The sequence below is a fragment of the Sciurus vulgaris genome, assembly GCF_902686455.1.
Source record: "Sciurus vulgaris genome assembly, chromosome: 7".
Lineage (NCBI taxonomy): Eukaryota > Metazoa > Chordata > Mammalia > Rodentia > Sciuridae > Sciurus > Sciurus vulgaris.
In genome coordinates this window covers 105646267-105669192 of record NC_136467.1, presented here as the reverse complement: position 1 = coordinate 105669192, position 22926 = coordinate 105646267, and the positions used below count along the sequence as shown (strand labels likewise).

The 22926-nt window shown below is 40.5% G+C and overlaps 1 protein-coding gene across 2 annotated transcripts; it reads right to left on the bottom strand.

Moving 5' to 3' along the window:
- Positions 1-342: 342 nt before the first annotated feature.
- MCM3 (minichromosome maintenance complex component 3) lies at positions 343-18781 on the bottom strand. 2 transcript variants are annotated; one of them, XM_079147634.1, is made up of 17 exons: positions 18537-18781; positions 17197-17309; positions 16531-16739; positions 15916-16046; positions 12888-13126; positions 12294-12402; positions 11206-11359; positions 10723-10854; positions 9953-10161; positions 8023-8197; positions 7524-7650; positions 6653-6803; positions 4325-4465; positions 3254-3354; positions 2913-2998; positions 2378-2447; positions 343-999 (listed from the first exon to the last, which is right to left on the bottom strand). In XM_079147634.1, the coding sequence occupies exons 1-17, from the start codon at positions 18753-18755 to the stop codon at positions 801-803; spliced, it is 2565 nt and encodes an 854-aa protein (XP_079003760.1). In that variant the 5' UTR covers positions 18756-18781; the 3' UTR covers positions 343-800. The 2 variants fall into 2 exon arrangements, with proteins under 2 accessions (XP_079003760.1, XP_079003761.1); XM_079147635.1 differs by lacking the exon at positions 17197-17309 and having other exon boundaries at positions 18537-18696.
- Between the last annotated feature and the right edge of the window lie 4145 nt (positions 18782-22926).

The window sequence follows — 22926 nt, the reverse complement described above, 5'->3', positions numbered from 1 at the left end:
GCTTGGTGCAAACTCAGGAGCAGGAAATCTGCAGACCAGGCTTTCAAGAAAACAAATATATACATAAAAAGCACATGTACCCATAATCCCAGTGACTTAAGAGGCTGAAGAGGAAGGCTGCAAGTTCCAAGTCAGTCTCAAATCTTGATTCAAAAAAAAAAAAAAGCTGAGGATGCAGCTCAGTGGTAGAGTACCCCGGGTCCAATTCCCCCATACCATAATACAATAAATAAATAAAAGCAAACATTATTAAGGCCATGCATATAAAAATGGTTAAGTTTATTCAATATCCTAGATATTTAGTTCAGAAGTACATATCAGTCTTGACTGCAAAGAAAAACTTTCTCATGACCTGCTTCAGAGCCTCTCCACCAGTGTAGAACTCAAAGCCTTTTCTAGACCCAAGTGCTCTGGAGGAAAAGCAAAACAGCCAACAAACAGAAAGGATAAACAGAAACCAGCTGTGCCCCAAAAGACTCGAAAAGTCATGTTATATGCACAAAACAATGCTGGGTCTATTTGGGATGGGAAGTGGGGTGTACCATCCAGTCCTTCTGCAATAAAGATAACGAGTTCTAGTCCTTCCCCACTTTCCCTTGCCATACTTCATGACAGTTTTCATCACCCATTTCCAAATCTCCCACCAGGTGCTGATCCAACTTCATCACCCATGTCCCTCAACTTCAGTTCAATTAAACACTGTTATTTGGGGATTGAAGGCATAGGCTAGTGCCAGGGAGGGGGTTGGAAACTTGGGAGAAACTTTCTTAGCACACCCCAAGTTCAGAGATGAGGCCTTCTCAGATAAGAAAGATGATGCCCTCAGACACCATGACCTGGTTGTCATCCTGCATCCTGTTCAGTGCAGCCTGGATCTCTTCTGAAGAGAAAGGCTCTTCTTTGTCCCGGTTGATGGATTCTGTAAGGCGATTCATGCCCACAGACTGTGCATGAGCTTCTCGGAACACATCCAAGAGGGCCACCTTGAATGCCTTCAACCTGCCCAAGACAGGAAAAAAGGTGGAGGAGCAGTAAATTCAAACACTCTCAATGTGATAATACAGCAGAAGTGTTCCCCCAATATTCTCATTTCACACACACACACCCCTCAGCCTCTGATGGCTGCTCCTGAGTATCTTCCTTTAAAGCTAACCTTGTGTACTACAAAGCTTCTAGCACATTAAGAAATAATACCACTTTAAAATTAGAGGACTTAAGCCATGTATGGTGGTGCACACCTGAAATCCCAGCAACTCAGAAGCTGAGACAGAAGGATCAAAAAGTTTAAGGCCAGCCTCAGCAACTTAGCAAGGCCATAAGCAATTTAGAACCTATCTCAAAACAAAAAAAATAAAAAGGGCTAAAGATGTGGCTGTAATAAAGCACCTCTGGGTTCAATTCCCAGTAACAAAACAAATTTATAAATAAATAAAATCAGAGGCCTTCCAGGTTGTTGGAAATTGGCATTTTCACATACAATAGAAAGGTAAACTGGTACAGCACACTTGGGTGTAAAAAGCACATATCCTTTGACCCAGGGAGTCTATTTCTAGGAACTCACCTTACTATACTTGCATGAGTGTAACACTGATAAATGTAAGAATGTTTTACTGTAAATAGCAATTATACGAAACTGCCCTAATTATAATTAGTTCATCATTTGAAAATTTGTTCAAAAAATTTTACACATCCATACTATGGAAAGTCTATAGTCATTAAGAGTGAGATCTGTATAAGATCTAAGTCAGAGAGCACTTTAAAATAAAGTTCATCAGTTGTCTCTGGAGGGCAGAATTATAGTTGATTTTGATGTTTTTCCCTAACAACTTTTCAATGTTTTTCAAATGTTCTTCACAGAACACATTGTGTTCTGTTTCAGATCTAAAAATAAAAAGGGAACCTTAGATATAGTTTCTTTGGTGTTTAGTAAACACAAAATTTAGACAAAAATGTTTCTCTCAAATTCTAGTAAAAAAATCTTTTTTTTTTTCAAAATAAAAGACCACAATTTATGAGAAAAAAAACCACATGTATCCCACATGAGAAAAACCCAAGATTACAGTTTCACAAATTTTGCCCTTACTAAGTCTCTTCTTCCTGATCTCACAAAGGACATGATTCAAATTCCCAGAGAATTAACAAAGCAAACAGTAAAATATAAATGGGGAGTCAGGGTAAAAGCTACCAGAAGTTCTTTATACTACCCTTGCAACTTTCCTGTAAGTTTGACGTTATAGTCAGACTATAAGGTGTTTAAAAACCCTTGGATCACCAGTGTTGCTCTGTTGGTAAGCAGTTGGTTGCACACTCTCCCGCCAGGAGCTAGTTCTTGCCTCAGCAGCAATTCACCAAGTGCAGGACTAAATTCCCCACTAACCTGGATTCACTCAACTCTGCCTTCTGGGATTCCTTGGTCTCCTGCGTGTCCGCTGCCTTAGGAGTGTGCACTTCAGAGGAAGATGGAAAAACAGCAAAGTGAAGCCACTTCCACCCACACCACAGAAGTTATCTTCTCCACTCCCCATCCCTCATGGAGCCTGCAAACACTCTTCTTTCCTACGATTCTTATGGACCAAGCAGAACAATTAAAAAAAGGGAAATCACTACTGAACAATAAAACAATTAAGTCAGGCAGAAGATTCAAAACATACATTAACTGGGTGCTTATCCCAGGTTTGGCAAAAGATCATAGTTCACTGAGGAGGAAGCAAACATCTGAGAAAAACCTATTTCCTTTTACTATAGGTTTCCCTCAAGGTTCTCTTGGGACAAACCTCTTCAATACAGGCCCCTAAGTAGGGAGCCAAAGGGGAGACCATGAGAAAATACAGTGCATCTCTCTGCACTTTTAAATTAAAAGATCAGGAGTCCACGGAACAGCCTCTTTGATCCATTGGGGAAGGCTCACTCACCTTGAGGCATTTCCTCCTCTGTGTCACTGAAGTCATAGGGGTCGTAAGAGTCTCCATCCTTGGCATCTGACTGCCGAGTCTTCCTCCTAAAATATCCACAGATATTGAGTGATACTTTGAGGAGTCCCAGCCTGTTCCTCTGACCAAAAGGAAACAGAACCATCTATAATTGAAGTGAAACACCAGGCATAGGCCTGTACATACTTTTTCTACAAGAGAAAATCTCCAGACAACAAATAGGCTCCTGAGGACCTGTCAAAAAGTAGCACTGACCCACCCGCCACCCCTCTCCTTGGCTCCAACAGGAGACGTTCCTCTCACTTGTCTTAGCTCCACCCTACCTCTTCGTCTTATGCTCCTGGTCCTCCTGGCTTTTCTCTTCATCTTCTGGCTCTGATTCATCATCACTTCGTTTCTTACGTTTCTTCTCCTTCTCCAGAACCTAGAACCAAGAGAAGTGTGAGTGCCAAGACAGGTCATTGATGCCAGGGAACCAAATACAAAACTCTGAGTAAGGGTCCCTTCTGCACCATCTGCAGAAGTGACTTCCACATCTCTAATGATTTACCTAACCTCTCTTGCCCCAAGTTCCAGGAACAAGGGAAGAAAGAGAGGTTGCTACCTGTCTTAAAAATGCTGGGAGGCCTTTCATACAGTAGGTACTCAATAAATGTTTACTGAATAAAGAAACAAATGGGGACGGGGCTCTAAACCATAATGGTCAAGTGCAAAGCAATTCATGTCTTTGTAAATCAGGTGTTCAACTGAAATTTAGGATAACCCCCAACCTACCAAAAAGCAAAAGCATAATAAGCCCACAACTAAATCCCCAAGGGCTGCAATTCACCTAATGGGGCAACATGGGGGGAATGGGGTCAAGGCTTCAAGACTTGGTATCTAAAATGACAGAGATGCAATGTCACCAACATAAAGAGAAGACAGAATAAGAAGCAAGTTTCAGAGTTCCTCTTTTGACATGAGTTTTTGAGATGCCAATGGGCCACTTAAAGAGACTGCCAGGTGAAAGGTAATGAGGGAAGAAGGTAAGTCTCAAGACAATTCTTCTGGAAATATCTACTTAAGATGCAAAGGAAGCAGGGTTAGAGAAGCAGCAGATTGAATGTGTAAAACATTAATTAAACCAAAATCTCTAGGAGTCCTGGCATCTATATCATAGAGCTTTCCACAAGATCTCAGGTGTAGCCAGGGTAAAGAACCACTGTGAATTCCTTCGAGAGGAAGAAATGAGGATCAGAGAAAAAGGAAGAAATGAGGATCAGAGAACACTGGCAGGCAAATGCTGCTTTACACTGATAACCCAAATGCAGAAGTAAGCCACAGGAGGGCTGAGAGATCCGTGCACCTCTGATTATTTAGAAGAACCTCTCACGCCCAAGCACCTCAATTCTCACCTTCTTGAAGTAAGCATACTGGACCAGCTCCACAGCTTCCTCTGCATCCTGCAGGTCCACAGTCTTACTCATACGAGCCTTCGCGTGGGCTGTGGCCAATCGAATCAGAGTTTCCAGTGTCCGTGCTGTAACTGGAGATGTCTGGGGAAGAAAACAAGAATTGCTTATTCAGAATCCTATAGAATGCCCAACATTCATACGCAAAGGGAAATGAAGACACTACCCAAAAGTTCCAGAACACCCAAGTGAAGAATTCTGAACTCTGTAATCTCATTTAAAATTCACAAAGAAAAATGGCCAAGGAAATATACATCAGAGTGTTCAGAAAGGGAGGAGCAGGTGAACAAAGAAAATTAGGCATCTTAGAGCTAGAAAGTTAAAAGGTTAGAAAGAGTATGTAAGGGAGAAAAATAATCATTTATTGTTGGTTTACAATGCACCAGGAAGTTTGCTTTAATGTTTATTCTATCATTTAACCCTAAAAAACTTAGAGAATATTTGTAAATGAGAAAAATGATAATCAGAGTTTAAAATAATTTATTCAAGGTCACACCGAGAGCAGCATAAAATTGGTAATCTGAGGACAGACTTTTTAAGTTGTGTAAATTCACTTAAGTCCAGAGGAAGAGGACTCCTGCAATTCCCAGGAAGTGGTTTGCATGGGATGGGAATATACCAAAATGGGGCACTTTTATCTTTTAAAATGTTATTGTCTGAATGGGATCGGTTTCAGGTGATTCTGATGTGCCCTGGTATTATCCAACCTTTTCATTTTATGGATAAGGAAATGACCTAAGAAGTGAAAGGATTGTGCAAGTTTCAAAAGCCAGATGCAGAGCTGGGATCAAACATAGGGTCTGTTCTTCCCATCACACCTCCCCATCTCCTGTTATATGACATAATTCATTTGCTTCTATTTTTGAGCTTTCTAAATTTCCATTTATATTCACACCAATATCAAAAAACAGATGCGTTGACATTTGAATATTCACTAAATCTTTTAATGTCTTGGCAAGCTACAAGGGTTTGGAAGTTACATGCTCCATGACAAGCTCCAATTCTTGAATCACCTAAAAAGTTGGTAAAATTCCAGCCTGTACTAGTTTAACCGGAAAATCCAAAAGGAGAGATTTACCAAACTCACTAGGAGCACAACTAAAATGCTACATTCTGATCAGTTCTTGGTTCACTGAGAGGTTCTTTGACTACAACAGTTTATGTGTGGGGAAAAACATTGAAAAAGAAAGGGAGTTGTTTAATATGAAGAAGACAAGTGATACAATCTTTAAAAAATAAAGTTAAAAACATGAGTAGAAGTCATGGTTTATGCTCCATAAGGCTTATTCTAAGACTTCAATACAGTGATGAGCTAAACACTCTGCCACTGGGGGTGGAAAGTCGGGTGGAACACGAGAACACAATGGGTGTGAGGCTACAGTAGATGATCACACCAATGTCTACGTTACACAATGAGGGTCTTGAACTTGGGTCTTTCTGTTGTGAAATCCTATGTGAACTACACTGCTTTCAAAAGATTTAGAAAAATTCAAGGCCAGCTATATTTCCTTACTAGAAATTGCTTTGAGTAACAATCATGATTGTTCAACTCTCATTTCAGGACTGATTTTTTTTTTTTTTTTTTTTTGCGGTGCTGGGGATTGAACCCAGGGCTTTGTGTTTGCAAGGCAAGCACTCTACCGACTGAGCTATCTCCCCAGCCGATTGTTCAACTCTTGATTGTTAATTCTTGGTTATTTGTCAAAATCTAGCCCAAACATCATATTTTGGAAATCCTTCCCTGACATTCAAAATCTATCCAGGGAATTCTATAGGAAAAATCAGCATCTTCATTGCAATCAAATTCACTCATTCGTTCCTACACAGGTACCCCCACTGGAGTATATATTTTTAAATATGTATACATGATCTTTTCATCTACCTTTCTGCCGACTACTCTCAAATAGAGGACAGCTCTATTTGAGGATAGCTCTTCTTATTTTCACACTGCATGGAAGAATAGAGACTAGGTCAGTTTCCAGAAGTCACTCCCATTTTGCTGATTGAGATGCACGTTATCTTTAGAATCCTTTTTTCTTTTTCTTTTTAAAAAAAAATGATTAAAATTGTGTTAACAGGAAGCCCTTCAGACCAAGAAGGAATTTTAACTTAGTTAAAATAATATTTTAACTAAGTTAAAATAATAAATATTAAAATTTAGTTAAATTTTAATTAAGTTAAAATGCTGCCGAAGCTCCCAGATACTAGGGACTCCTGTTCCAGACATAAACTAAAGGGCCCCTAAGGTCCAGGCTCCCCCTGGACACTCACCCTGGCAGTGTCAGAGCTCATGCTGTCCTGGCTGCGCAAGCGTGAGTACTCTTCTGCGATGTAGGCAGCTGACTCCTGTGTCAGAACGGGCTTGATGATTTTGGCCACATGGATGTACTTCTTCATGAATGCTGCACTCACCATCCTCTCCCTGGACCCAGACAAAGTGAATTACACTTCCCCGCCACACCTTACTACCTGCTGGGTGAATGGCTTCACCTTTCCTCAGAGAAGTCAAGATCAAATGGCAGAGCAAAAAACCTAATATCATAACTGCCATGTACATGGAATGTACACAAGGCCCTGTCACATATTTTTACTTAATTTTAGGTTTGTGAGTTAGGCAGTTCAGATAACAAGTTTAGCTTCTGTTTTTTAGATGAGAAAACTAACAATTCAGAGAAGCTAAAGTACACTCAAATTCAGTTTTCTGACTCCAAAAGTCTGTAGAAGTAAACCAAAATGGCTTTGACAATTATGCTATATGTGTCTAACCATACCAGGCCAAAAATAGACACACAAGCTCCCACATTTCATGCTTTGAACACCTGATCACAAGTCTCCTTTATCCAAATTCACTTGCAATTCTCCAATGCTTGCTATCTACTGATCCTACACCACAAATAACTACGTGGTGTGTATAAGGAATGTATCACACCCCATGAGATGGAAATGTCATCTTTTAGAATCATCCACCATTTACAAGTCACTGGCCAGAATACAGGGTATATCTGTGGACTCAGAAAAGAAGAAAACAGGCCCCGAAAGTTATGATTCTAGGGATGACCTTAGCATGAGCACCTAATGCCTTAACTAAGCTCGGATATACAAATCTCTGATTCCCTCAATGGAAGGTAGAAGAAATGCTCACTTTTTCTTCTTTGTCCCATGCAAAAGATTGTCATGCTTCTCATAAATCTGGGTGTCCTGCTGGTCATCTTGGTTGAAGTCAGGATCATCTGTGGCCAGGATATCCACAGCACTACCCAAGGGCATGGCTGAGGAACCCAAGTTGGGAGAAAGGAAAACAAGAGAGTTTATTTAACCCAGGGGAACAGCTTCTTCTATAGCAGAGAAGGAACAGAGACCAAGACTCAGAAAGCAAGGACTCAGAAGGAAACTAAAACATGGAACTGATAAATAAAGGTGGAACTGCCTTGCCCAAACAAGCTGTCCAAAGATATTCCAGGACCCAAAACTAGACAGACACTCCTTGGGATAATCTCCACTGAGCAGGGCAGGTAGGAAGGCAGGTGAGAGCATCAGTAACATCAGCCTAAACCTTCGAACGCCGACCTCCCCCTGGGTTGAGCCTGAGACAACAATCTTTCTAGGACCCCTTTCATTAGTCACTCTTCTCATGGCCTCACCGTCACCATCCTGCTCCCCAGGTGCTCGGTAACGATGCATCCTAAGGACATGGTCTGAGATCTCCCGATCCTGCTCAGGATCCATCTGGTCCAGCATGATGAAGAGCAAGTCAAATCGAGACAGCAGTGAGTCCTGGAGCCCGATGTTCTCCATTGGGGTCTTGTACTGATCATACTGGGAACACAAGAAAAAAGTGGAAGTGACATCCACAGAAAGAAAGCACAAGGCCACAGTTATTCTGGAAGCAGAAATGGAAGACTGGACCATAGAAAAAGACTAGAACCAGTAAAACAGGATTTTAAAATTATTGCAATACATAAATCATCTCTTCTACTTGCTAACCTTCCACAACTGAAGCTCAGGTAACCTAACTAGGAGCCCACTCCGAGCACAGGCACTCTAACAGACTGAATGTGGTGTCACCCCCAGCCCTGCCCTTCTCAAGCTGAATTCTGCTGGTCTCATTCGCAACACAGTACCAACTCTGAGAGATGACTTCATCCCCTACCTATCATAAAGACAGGACCAGCTAGCTAGTTTAATCAGAGGGACTTGGGACCTTGGAATCTCTTATGAGGTGATGAGTCACATCTCAGCTAAAAAAGCCAACAACCTAGAAATCAAAATGTCTTAGGAATTTAGGGATTTTTCTTTGGTGTTGAAGAAAAATCTGACACTGGATTATTGGATTCTTTCCTTTTCTTTTCTTTTCTTTTCTTTCTCTTCTTCTTCTTTTTTTTTTTTTTAATGTATGTGTGTGTTGCAAGGGACCAAACCCAGGGCTCGGTAGGCAAGCAAACCCTGACACTCTTTATCTTTCAGTTCTGGGCCCTCTGGGCTGTTGCCTGCCTACTCACATTTCATGGTCAGACAGCATTCTAACAATATGGTGGGTAACAACAACAATGTGAACCATGTTCACAGTTCAGATTCTGCCATTTTCTTATACTTCCCAATCATTCTTCAGAAGGATTAAAAACATTACTGGTAATCTATAAAACTATGGTTCTCAGTCCAGGCTGTACCTTAAAACCAACCCATGGACCCTTCCTCAATCACAGCTATCAAGAACTCCAACTCAGAAATCTGGATTCAGAAATACACACTGTGGGATCATAAACTGCCAAAGTATCATTTGAGCTCTGGATTCAAATCCTAACTCTGTATTTTCAGGTTTGTGGCACTTCAGCAAATTATATAACCTATGTTTCCATTTTCTCATCTATAAAAATAATTACCTACCTGACTTTACTGGTAGAATGAAAGAAGCTGATAAAAATAAAATTATTAGGGCTGGTGCTATGGCTCAGTGATAGAATGCTCGCCTAGTATGCATAAGGACCTGAGTTCTAGCCCCTGCACTGCAACAAACAAACAAAAACAAACAAACAAACAAACCCCCCCTCCCCCAACACTTGTCTCTTCCACTCCCAGCCTATAACTTCAGTGAAATGGTCTGGAGTAGGACATAAAAATAAAAGGTATTAGAAAACGATCCTTTTCTTTCTCTCTCTCTCTTTTTTGGTGGTTTTAGTTTGAGATAGGGTCAGGCAAAGTTTCCCAGGCTGGCCTCAAACTTGTGATCCTCCTGCGGTACCTCCCATGTCCCTGGGATTAGAGGCATGCACAGGCATGGAGCCGTATATTGATTTTAAAGACAACACAGGTTATCTGGATTGTGAGACTGCAGATCATTTTGTTTACTTGTTTTGTATTTTGAAAAAGTTATTTTTAAATATCTTTCCAGAAAATTCTGTTGTGTAGGTATGGGTAAGAACACAAACCAAGTACAATACTCCAAACCAAGTACAATAACAAGATGATGAGTTTATCTTGGCCTGTTATTCCCCTAGAATTAACTTCTTGGCCCAGTTATTCAGCAAAACTAAATGAAGTCAAGGACACAGTTCAGGGCCTGATTCCACTCACCCTGCCATAGACAGGATTGGCAGCTGCCAAAACACTGCAGCGGGCATTTAACCGAGCGTGGATGCCAGCCTTGGCAATGGTCACTCGCCCCTGCTCCATCACTTCATGGATGGCCGTGCGGTCCATGTCAGACATCTTGTCAAATTCATCAATGCAAACTACACCTCGGTCAGCCAAGACCATGGCCCCTGCTTCCAGACGGCGCTCCCCTGGGAAGTAATAATAAGAGCATGATCTGAGTTATAGGTGTCAAAGAAGAGGGATTAGTCTCCTTCCTACGCACATATAGAGATTTCGGCTCTGAGGCATACAGGAAACTCCAGTGAATTCACTTTTTCAGTACAACCTCAACACTATCTCTTCATCACTTTGACCCCTAAACTAGCCTCTCCTAAATTTCCTTTATAGATTCTCTCTTCATCCTCCTCAAGTGATATCCAGCTAGACGCCTGCTCTTTTCACTGGTCTTCAAATCCCTTCCTCTAGTTGATAACCAGTCCAATCTTCAGTTTTATTTTCCTTCCAATTTACTAAGCTTTCTCCATTGAAATCCTTTCAAATCACCTTTTAGGAAATATTCTTATCAACAGAAGCTCACCCAAAGACTTAAAATGATTCACCCACTCCTGCAGAATACTCAGTCCTCTACAACCTGGCCCCAACTAACCTTTCAGCTCTATCTTCCAAACACAAGCCAGTGCCTAGAGCAAGTTCAAAAACCCATGCTTGATCTCATGCTGGGTCTTTGCCAAGGACCTTTTCACCCTTACCTGTTTCCTGGTCTGTAGTGACAGCAGCTGTCAGACCCACTCCAGAGGAGCCCCTGCCAGTGGTTGGGATAGCCCGGGGTGCAGTGCAAAGCACATATCGCAAAAGCTGAGACTTGGCAACTGACGGGTCTCCTGTGGGACGGAGGTGGTAATGACTCTTTAAGTAACGCCCCTCATGCCGCCCTGAGATGAGTTCTGCTTTTCTAGCATAGCTCTTGACACCGCAAGGGTGCAAAGTACAGTAATTTGTTTTTAAATTTTATTTTCTTCACTTTTTCCTTTACTAATCATGGAAGGATACATGTCAGATATGATAAATCAGGAATTTCAGGAATAATTTTGAGGAAAAATATTCATTTTTGCCCTCTGATAGGACTGAAATACTACCAGGTACAAGAGTACACAATCTTACACATTATAAGTTCTCACAACCCCAGTCCTCAAGGTAAGAGAAAGAGTCTAAAGCAATCCCCAACACCATACCTATCAGAAGAACATTGATGTCCCCACGGATGTGGCTGCCATTTTCTAGGTCTCGTTCCACCCCTCCCAGGAGCAAACAGAGGATTGCCTTCTTGACATAGTCATGCCCATGGATACTAGGGGCCAATGACCTGGCCAGCTGGTCAAAGATATCCTAGTGCAGGATAATAAGAGTGAAAAGCCTGGTGAGATCTTTTGCAGAGCTCTACTTTATATGTTAGTCTATAGAAAATGCTTGAAGAAACATACAAACATGAACACTTTTCTGAATTCTAACAGCTTCTGCTCTAAGACAAATCACATTACCGGACCATTATCAGAGCAGATAGAGGTAGCCTAGTTCCAAAACTTGTTTAGATGTTTACCCTGGCAGGAGAAAAAGGAGTATTCCCTGGTTCAAAACATTTTAAGTTTAATAAGACTGTGTATTGTACTTCAGCAGCAATCTTTATCACACATCCATATATTTTATTCAATTCTAAAGGTGGATACCCTGTCTTCATTAAAAAAAAAAAAAAAAAAAAAAAGTGAGGCGGAGTGGCTCACACCTGTAACCCCAGCGAGAAAAAGGAGTATTCCCTGGTTCAAAACATTTTAAGTTTAATAAGACTGTGTATTGTACTTCAGCAGCAATCTTTATCACACATCCATATATTTTATTCAATTCTAAAGGTGGATACCCTGTCTTCATTAAAAAAAAAAAAAAAAAAAAAAAGTGAGGCGGAGTGGCTCACACCTGTAACCCCAGCTAGTCAGGAGGCTGAGGCCAAAAGGATCCCAAGTTTGAAGCTAGCCTGGCTCAGTGGCAGAGTACTCATCTAGCACTTGCAAGGCACTGGGTTCAGTCCCCATTACCACGAAAAAGAAAAAAAAATTAGAGAACTAAAACAAAACAACAGCCTTTAAACTTAAGTAATAAAGCATCATTCATGTCTTCAGTAATAAATAAGACTCTATGGTACACTGATATTTTAACTTCAAAGAAAAACACCTTGACCTTCCTCCTGATCCAGTGCAAAGATAGTGACATACCCAAACAACTCTTTCAAGTCCATTACCACCCTTAGTCCCCTGAAAGGTGCCCAGACCTTAGAGCGGGTTTTACTGAACTTCTTGATCTTGGCTATATCCTCAGCAGAGAATGAAGGCTGAGCGTCCTTGCTCATCTGCTTCACATTACAGGCAATCAGGACGGTCCTGGCATAAAGAAGAGAGTAAGAGAAAGTCTGTTATATTCAGTTCCCAACAGGAGCTAGTTCCTCCAACAGAAGTATGCCTTTTTAGGCTATTAAAATAGAACAGCAAATCCAGGGGAAAAGGTGGTTTTGAAGTGAACAACTGATCTGCTCTGTGACCCAAGTAGGTCAAAGATGCCCACTGCTAAAGTTTATTTATCTCCTACTGAGTCACAGAGGTTAAGGCAGAAGTGTATATAGGAAGGCGGTGGGAATAAGCGAGAAATTTCCAGGTAAGCCACAAGACTGTAATCATGTCAGCAATAACTTCTACTTTTGACATGAAACGGTAAATATCACCAGCTTTATCTGACAGGAAAGTGGTATGAGAGATATTCTGCTCCACCTGTTAGTTAGAGCTCCCTGGAATACAGCAAACTGGAGAAATATACTACCAGGAACAGAACTGCCAATAGCATCCCAAGCACTTCATGGCAGACCTCTTACCTAAAGGTCCCTGAAGTGTAGCCTCCCTTCTTTCCAGGAAGGCAACGGTAGGTCCCCACCACCTGGACTCGGTCACCAGGCTTCACTTTATCCACTAAGTCATCATCCAGAATGACATCCACAGAGCGGGGAAGCTGGCCAGCTGGGGCCTTCTCTGGCATCTCCTGGATAGTGATGGTCTGGTGGTCTTTATAGACAGAGAGGCCATATTCTGTCTCAAGGGGATTGTTTTCCTCATCCTACAGAAAGGCACATAGAAAATAGTGTTATTTTAATTAGTCTTGTCTTTAAAAGGCCGTACTCATCTGGTATGGGAAATATAATTCAGAAAAAAACTTCATAAAATTTTAACATTCAGTGTGGGGGAAAAGGTACACTCATACATTGCTGGTGGGGCTGCAAATTAGTGCAGCCACTCTGGAAAGCAGTATGGAGATTCCTCAGAAAGCTTGGAATGGAACCACCGTTTGACCCAGCTATCCCACTCCTTAGCCTATACCCAAAGGACTTAAAATCAGCATACTACAGAGATACAGCCACATCAATGTTCATAGCTGCTCAATTCACAATAGCCAGATTGTGGAACTAACCTAGATGTATAAAGCTATAAAGATTAATAAAATTATGGCATTTGCAGGCAAATGGATGAAATTGGAGAATATCATGCTAAGTGAGATAAGCCAATCTCAAAAAACCAAAGGACGAATGATCTCACTGGTAAGCAGATGATGACACATAATGGGGGGTGGGAGGGGGGCAAGAATGGAGGAAGGAAGGACTGTATAGAGGGAAAAGAGGGGTGGGAGGGGTGGTGGGAAGGAAAAAATAACAGAATGAATTAAACACCATTACCCTATGTAAATGTATGGTTACATAAATGATATGCCTTTACTTCATGTACAAAGAGAAACAACATATATCCCATTTGTTTACAATAAAAATAAATTTTTAAAAAATTTAACATCCAGGAACAAAAAAAGAAAGCTTTTTCCAACCCTATCTCTGGTCTATTTACAAACTACCTAATGAAAGGACAACACATACTGTGATGGAACTGTGGCTGTATTAACATTTAAATTAGGATTTTTATTCCTGCTATGAAGGTTATTATATGCTTAAACTCTAACTCAGTTCTTCCACTGTTAGGTAATACACATTAGAAACATTCATCCAAAGCCATGCACTACGATATTCACAGTAGCACTATTCCTGATAGTAAAAACTTCAAAAAGTATCCAAATCATCCATAATAGAATGGTTAAATAAACATGGTCTAGTCACATAAATGAATACTACACAACAATAAAAATGTATGAAACACCCCTGTAAACAATATGGATGACTCTCACAAACACAATGTTAAGCAAAAGAAGCCCAACATAAAAAATCATTACATAAAACAGGCAAAATTAATCTACACTGTCAGATATCAGGATAGCATGGCTCTCAAGGACTGCTGAGTGCTAGTAAGTTTCTATTTCCTGATCTGGATGCTGGTTATACAGGTATATTCATCTTGCTAAAAAAAAAAAAAAAAAATCAAGTTATATATTTAAGTGAGCTTTCCTATATGTATACTAAATTTCACTAAATTTCTACAAAAACATTCTTACAGTTTTACTTCCTCAATATTTGAATTCAAAAAACAATCAATCAGGCATAAAAGTGCACATCTGTAATCCCAGCGAGAGAGAGAAGTGGAAGAATCCCAAGTTTGAGTCTAGGATAAGCAACTCAGGTAGGCTCTAAGTATCTTAGTGAAACATCTCCAAATAAATAAATAAATAAATAAATAAAGGTATGTTGCTCAGTGATAAAGCACACTTGGGTTCAATCCTAGTACTGGGGGGAAAAAAAAAAAACACACCCACCACTTATATCCCTCACTTATTATGTGCTGGTTATGTGCCAGGAATTATGCTATTATTTTATAAAATTATCTGATGTAATTATCACCCCCTAATAAAGAAGATGTTCTCCAAAGTTTATGGTCAAAGAAACAGACTGAGAGAAGTAAGTTTCCCAAAGTCACACAGCAAGTGGCAGAACCAGGGCTCAATGCAGGTGTAACTTCAAAGTTCATGTTCTTAAGTACCATGTTAGACAACTTCCAGGAGACCTGGCCCAATTTTATTCAATTCCCAAGCAAAAAAGCTTGGCCACAGTAATCAGAAGAATACTCTCTAAAGAAGAATTTTTAAAGTAGAGAACTTAATGAAGAAAACAGGGGGACTTAGAAAATGCAATTGGCCTACACTAAAGACACATGGGTCTTAGTCCTTAGGCTCATCAGTAACCGGAGCCATACGTAGGTCACTTAAGCTCTCCCAATGTCATTTCATCTGGAGACCAAGAGATTCTGAAATGTGTTTCAGTTACAATTCTGATATTCTTGTTTTTTAGTTCTTTACAAGTTTGATTTTTCTACCAATTGACAAGATTGAAAAAAAGAATCCAGTCATATTTTCTTTGTCCTCCATGGTGTCTAATAAAGCTTTGAATATAGTAGCTCTCGATTAAAATTTTATAAAGGGGAGGAGAATGGAATTCTTTGATATAATGAGTTCAGACATCAAAGTAATGTAATGATCTTGTTTCATTAAATAAGAAATCCTTGCATTGTCTTTAAATCAGTCTGAATGATAAAGTCATTTAACCCTAACCCATCTCCCAAATCCAGTGAAATATTTAGATTATACAAAAACATCATACGCTGTAAATATTTGCCATTTTTTAAAGTACATATAAAATTATAACTTTGCTAAAATATCTACATAGGTGACTTCCATTTTTTAACCTTCCCACAGTATTTCAAATTTTCTACAGTAAATATTCTTTTTTTAAGAAGAAATGTGGAATTTTCACATTAAACTTTAGCCTGTATTGAATCTTTCCTTTGGATTAATCCTTACTATTCACCCTACCTACCTCTATAAGAAAGACCAGCTATTGCTCAATTACTTGCATTACAATGGGAGTCTTTTGACTCCAACCCCAAAAGAGGTCCTATTGATCCATTTCCCCTCACCTTGGTGGGATAGACAGAAGTGGATGGAAAGGCAACCAGGGTGGTAAGATCAGAATAACGTCGCTCTATGGTCTTCTTGGTAGCAGGACAGTAGTGAACACTACGAACAACTTTGGGACGAACTAGAGAACCTAGGGATGGAAAACACGCATGTAAAGTCAACCAGCTACACAGTGATAGAGGTGGGTTCCAAACCCGTGCAAGACTATGAGTATGTCTAATGCTGTGTTTTCCTGACTAGGTTAGGCTATTTCAATACTACCTGTCCTTTTTATATGTATATACAATATATCACCATATCCATATAAAATTTTAAGTGCCAGTGATCCCAACCAAGAAATCGTAGGAGTTCATGGCTATACTAAGAATTTCAGGAACTAAGATTCCTTTAGCTCTCAGCAGAATTCATCAATTCCGCAAGCGCATATCATCACTAAAAGATTCCACTACACACAGTGCACAAACTAGGCTCCACCTATTTTTACTACATAATTTCAATGTTCTTCTTCTCTGAAATTACAAGCTACCCTGATCTACATCACCTCTCCTGCTTTCCTGGCCTCCCTCAGTCTATCCCACCTCCATTTCCTGGGGGCCTCCCTCTAGTCCACTCACATTTAGTGACAATGCCCTCTACACAGACTACGCAGCTGAGGAAGCAGGAAGTTAGAGTCCGGGGAGAGACATGCTTAGAGCCAAAGCTGCCCTCCAGTCCTATGTAGAATTCCTCGTACTGCTTGGCATAGGTAGCATCAATAGAAGCCACAAAATCCTTTAAAGCTCGCTGGAAAGCAACCAGTTCCTCGAAGGCATTACTTAAGAGGCTGCAAATGGACAAGAGAAAAAATAATTAGGCAGAGCATGCAGAACTGGGTTCAGGAGGGTGGGTTAAAAAAACCAACCAAAACTGACCCTCAAAACAGAAGTAAACATTCTTAAATCATATGGTCAAGGAGAAAATCCAGCTCCTACTTTCTTCTTCCACCCTATGAAGACTTAGCAAAATATATCAAAACTAAGAACTCACTTTAATTCAAATTATCGAAGACTTTTAAATGCCATTCAGCTAAACATTGGAAGAAGGGGCACTTGAAAAGAAAATGCCCACCACCTCCTTTTGAAAGTAAACAACATAGGTACAAGAGATGCAATGAAAGCTTCTACTCAATCCCATGTTATCGAGATCCTTTCCTAGGAAGACTGTTACAATCTGGGCAAAAGAGAGGTGGAGTCATTCTCACTCAGAGCCAAGAAAATCCCCCTGGAACTTTTGCCACTCACCGATTAGCCCTCTTTTCATTTTTTCTGCGCAGGTCATTCACATTGACAATCAGCCGGTATTGGTTGTCACTGATCAGCTCCCGAACTTTACTCTGATAAATTCCCTGATCTTCCTGCAAAATGGTCACAGATTCAAAAATATATTTCTAAAAAGCAGTTCTCCACAGCAAGATAAATAACTCAATCTTTGCAGCTGAGCTGAATCCCAAGTACATGTTCATCAATTTCTCCTTTTCATTCGCTAGCAGCAAACTAAAAGTACACCCTACTGGGGATACTATAAGAATTTATAATGAAAGACAGACGGGGTGGCAAACTATTTGTGAGGGCGAGGCAGAAAAATCCCAAATCCAAGGACATTCTCAGTTACTTAGCAATGCCCTAAGCAACTAAGAGACCTGACTCAAAAAATAAAAAGAGCTGGTGATGTGCTCAGCATTTAAGTGCCCCTGGTTTCAATCCCCAGTACACAAGAAAGCAATTATAACGACTTCCTTATTCCCATTATCACCAATAGCTCTTCTACATATTGTCATTTAACGTTTTGTGAGGGAATTAAAATAAGCTCACAGGAAATCTGAAAAGGATAGTATTTTTAAAAGCCTTGCCAAAATGGAAATTTAATAGAGATATGCTAACTTGTTTGACTGTAGTAAGCATTCCCCTATGTGTATCAAGACATGTTGTACCCCTTAAACATATACAATGAAAGTGTAAATTAAACGGACTGCTTAAAAATTCACATTTAAATTGCTTTTCCTTTATCATCAGACTTTTGATGTGGTCTATCAACATTCGATAGCTTCAAATTGCAAATGCTTTGAATACCAGTCACTTTATCTGCATCTCATTTGATATGGAAGAAAGCAGCCAAATTAGGAAGTCCTTTTTCCTCACCATTAACTGAGCACCCTACGACGCGGCTGGCGGGTCACTCCTGTCCTACAGCAGTCGCTCCCTATTCCGCCCACCCCCATGAAGGTCAAGCGTAATGCACAAAAGGCCGAGGCGGGCTTTGCCATTTTGTTTGTGCTTGCTGGTAAGCTGCAGCCTTTCGCGCGTAGGGCCGTCACTTGTACTTCGGGACAAGTTACAGAACAGGAAGAGGTCACCTATAGAACACTCACTAGCAATTCTCAGAACCGCGAAAGAAGTTACAAGATCGCGGTAGGAGACTTTAGTGCCAATCAGACAGCTGCGCAGCTGCACACAAGCTGCGGATCTGGACAACGTCTAGTTCCCCGCACGGTTGCGGCTCGGACTAGGAGATGCAACCCGCGGGAACTCCCTGAGGAAGCAAGGGCACCGAGCCAGAGCCCGGGGTCCGCCGACCCCCTCACCTCGTCATCCAAGAAATCCAGGTAATCTCTCTGAGCCTCCCGGAGCTCCACATCGTCCAGCACCACGGTCCCTGCCATGCCCGCAGCCTTGGAATTGTCTCCGGGTAAGCCGCGTGGAGGTCCCTTGGTTGACTCCACCCCCGCGCGAAAACTTCCGAACTTTTCCCGCCACAAAGCTTTCCTGGAGGAAGAGGCGGGACTCGTGGAGTATATACACATTCTGATTGGCTGACCTCTCTGACGCCAAATTGCGAGTATCCAATTGGGAGTCTGTTTTTCTTCGGGTTTTCCGCCGTGCGTCTCCAGGTGGCGGGAAATATGCCATCGGGGTCCTCTGTTTCTCTCCTCCCCGCCCCGCCCCTTCGAACTGGAAGGCTGACGAATGGGGTAGAGAAGAAGCGAGCGGTCCCTGCTCATCTGGCCGCCGGAAGGAGGGACTCTAAAAGACGGGGGGAGCGCTGCATTCTGTGAGTTGTAGTCCTTTCCTTTTTCCGGATCTTAGTACTGAGTTGTTTTTTTTCTCAAGCTGCAATTTGGCTTGCAGCAAGTCCAGTTTAATCCGGCAGTGGGACTTTTCTTGAAAGTAGACTAACCATAAGAGAATGAGGGGTTTATAACGCAGGGAGGTGAAAACATAAAAGCAAATGGGTTTTAGAATGTATCCAGATCATAACAGCCCTCGGGCATGGCGGGGAGAGTGGATTTTGAGAATGTGTGAGATGGAAACTAGAATCAGCATCTGAAGGAAAAGTTTACTTAACGCACGTCGCTTGAAGTATCCTATAAAAAAAGCAGGACACGAGGACTGTGAAGTATGTCCCCCGCCCCTCTAGGACCTCCTTGTGTGTTCTCATACAAAATCCGGGACGGAGCTACCTCACCATCTTACTTGCAAACCGGTAAATTAAAGGCTTTTTTCCCTTATAAAAAGATCACTGTATTCTTCTAAATAACTGTCGTGAGCTAGCTAGAGCGATAACGGACCAAACACTCGTGTTTTTCCACAATGTCAGAATTTGTTGAATAACATTAACTTCTAGGCTGTACCACCTTCATCGGTGGCAGTTCACCGAACACCTGTAGGTCACCTGATAGTCATAATCCAGGCAAACACAGTTCTTTTATTCCAAACTTAAAGGTTAAGAAAGGGTTAAGGCAGCCCCAGAGGTTCGGGAGGCTGAACTGAGCGCAAAGGCAGAGAGCAGATAAAAATGCAGTCAATGTAGGCGGTCTGATAAGATTAGAACCCGCCAAAGGACTTGGTCAGGGTCGCAGAACTGTCAAAGGGCAAGAACTTATTGGCCAACGTCTGGACAGAAAGCAGTTTCAGCGTGTCAGCTTGAGATGTCAACTTGGAGTGAGGCGTGTGGTCCCATGGGCAGGAGAAACTGCTCTGCAGACGCCAAGGACAAAGAAGTTACTCTTTGTAGCAGTTTTCCTGTACAAGACTCATGAGGAGTGACCAGATGATGGGGTCAGGGTTTCGCTGTATGCAGACTCGGTTGCTCCTCCTTTTATGGTCCTGAATGAAGGGGTTGCTTTATTTGGTGGTCTGGTGTGTTCCATAAGCTCATGGGCCTGGTTTTTTACATTTGCGTTTGATACAACCATGCATCCATGTGCTTCTGATGAATTTGATAAGTTCACAGATGGTCTTTTTTTTTAGCATGATTAATTTATCTAACAGTTTGTGTTTGGGGTTGTGCCAGGCAGTTGGTGGTTGTTTACTTTGTACAAACAAGGTATAGAGTCATTCCACCTCAGCACTTAACCTCAAAATGAAGTAGCTCATGGCACATTATTGCTTTATAAAGTGGAGTAACTTCGGCATAGTCTGAGAACTACTGTTCTATACATATGGAGTATCAAAACAGGATACCATCCTGCTCTCCACAGAAACTTAGTTTACCAAAAAATTAACACAAGAGGAAAAAGGTGTTTCATGCTACCATTGACTAAATATCAATCAGTAATTAAGATACTGTACAAGTCTGAAATTATAATTTTTAAATTATCAGTTGCATATCCAAGTTTTTTGTTTGTTTTAGACCGTGGAGGATTTTTTGCATCTTTTAGTTTTATTTTTGAGGTGCAATTTGTATGCAATAAAATGCACACGTCTTAAGTGTATGTAGCTCAATTAATTTTATCTCTGTACATTCCCATGTAACCACTCAGTGCACAATAAAGAACCTATCCATTGCCGCAGCATATATTTTTAATTTTACTGAACAAAAAGCTAAAAGATCAGATTGTTTAATAAAAGACATTTGGTAACTCTGTAACTGAAATTTCCATCAACTGATTATTAGCTTATGTGTAAAGGTGTCCAGGACTATGAACTGATAAATATCCTAAGTATAATCTGCCTAAACAAAGTGTACATGCCATTTATTTGTGTGTGTGTGTGTGTGTATTTATGTCTTTCTAGTTATCATTATTCAATTCATAGTTACTACATGTTTTGTGCCATTGTAGTGGGCAGATGAATTGATCCTTAGTCAAAGAAAAAAGGCAGTCACTTGACTGCTCACTTTTGTATATAATAAAAGGCAAAATAAAAGAAAACAAAATTAGAACAAGGATCCTGTTTGCAATTATTTACTAAGAGGTAATTACTTATTAATCTAAGAATATTTTTATCACTTGATCATAACTCATTTTATGAATATATTGGATACAATACTGATAATAATCTCTGCTCTAGAAACAACTTGAAATTAACACTAGAACCAGGAAGCTTAGTTCAAATTAGCACAGGGATCAAGTCATTTGCAGTGAAAAGTCCAAAGGATTGACAGTCTGTCATTTTTTATTCTTTAGTTTCTTCATATAGGAGATGAGGAAATTAAATTAGAAAATCTCTAGTAAATCTGTTCCACTCTAACATTTCATTAAGCCCATGGCAAATTTAGAAACTGTATAAAGACAAATTCCATTTAATGAATTATACCATGGTCCTTGATAAACACTTGATTTGCCCTAATGTCATCATCTTCAGCCATGAAGGACACATATAGATATTTAATTGTTTTTTCTCCCTGTTTTCATGAGGGCATGAGATCATTAAGCAGAGAAATTATGTTTCCTTGGCTATCTCCCATGCCTTCAAACTGCCCACAGAGAGCAATTGGGTTGTTCTTAACAAAAAATTAAGGGCATTTGTACATATTTCATTTAAAATTCGGGTGAGCTTAGCCAGTGTCCCTCCCCTCTATTTCTGACTCAAAATGAAGAAGTACATATTACTTAATGAAGGAATATATCTGCTCAAATTCTTGCTTTCCTCTGTATGTTTTCTTTCTGCCTGAGGCCTTAATGGACCCAAGACAATTGCCAAGGCTAAATAAACGCTAGGGGGCTCCCTAGAGTACAGAATTTGCAAGAAGACTGGAATACAGAGATTACAAATTATATATAATATTTCCAATTTTCCGTGTCCTCAGGGACCAAAAAGTACTCAATGTCACAAAAAAGACATTACTAATATTTCCTAAATGACATATATATTTTTCCCTAAACCAATGAACAACATTTTATGTTGCAAATATTTCAGACAATACCCTGTGGTTAATAACTTGCTTTAGGCTCTCAAGAAATCCATTATCAGTTCTTCAACACTTATTTATAAGCCACAAAAGCAGAGAGGTTAGAAAAACCTATGCTTCTGGGTGCTAGGGAAGTTTAAGGAATAATTCAAAGAGTTGCAGCTTGTCCCAGCCAAGTAGATCTGTTTTCTTCTGTGGTGTGAACTGGTCAGAAATTTCTCCAGATGTTGTACAGTTAGTTACTTCCTGGTTTCTCTGCTTATTGGCTGTGTGACTACAGGCAGTTTACTTAAGCTCTCTGTACTTCAGTTTCTTCTTCCAAATTAGGCTACAAGTAACATCTAGCTAAAAGAATGATTCAATGAAGTGATAAGGGATATAGAATATTGAGAAAAATGCCTGGTGTGTAGTAAGCATTAACATTAACTGTCAGTACTGTTGATGGTATTGGTGGTTGAAGTGGGGGTCAAGAGATGGGAAGAGAATGGTGACAAAGCACCCTGGTGCATTCTGGAACAATTCAGACAAACGAACTCAAGCCACCCTCCCACTCCTACCAAAATCTTACAATACAATCAATCCAAGACACTTCCTTGAGTAAGACCTTGTCTACTGGATATCCATTTAGCTAAATGAGTAACACACAGGGTATTATTTGGCTCCAATTCTACCAATTTTAAAAGCCATCAGACACATTTGTCCCATGTTTAAGGAATATTATGAAATATCCAGTGGCCTCTGAAATCAATCAATGTGTCTTCTGAAAGTCTATCGGCCTTTCTTTTATCTCTGCTCTCAGCTATGCCCCAGTCTTTTATTCCTGGAGTCCTTCAGGTTAGAAA

Excerpts from the sequence above, each read along its gene's own strand:
- MCM3 (XM_079147634.1), bottom strand. The coding sequence starts at position 18,755 with ATGTGTATATACTCCACGAGTCCCGCCTCTTCCTCCAGGAAAGCTTTG. Across the intron at positions 13,127-15,915 it reads CTTCTGTCTATCCCACCAAG|GATGAGGAAAACAATCCCCT; the intron begins GTGAGGGGAAAT and ends GCCTTTCTGTAG. Across the intron at positions 3,355-4,324 it reads AGTATGCTTACTTCAAGAAG|GTTCTGGAGAAGGAGAAGAA; the intron begins GTGAGAATTGAG and ends TCTTGGTTCTAG.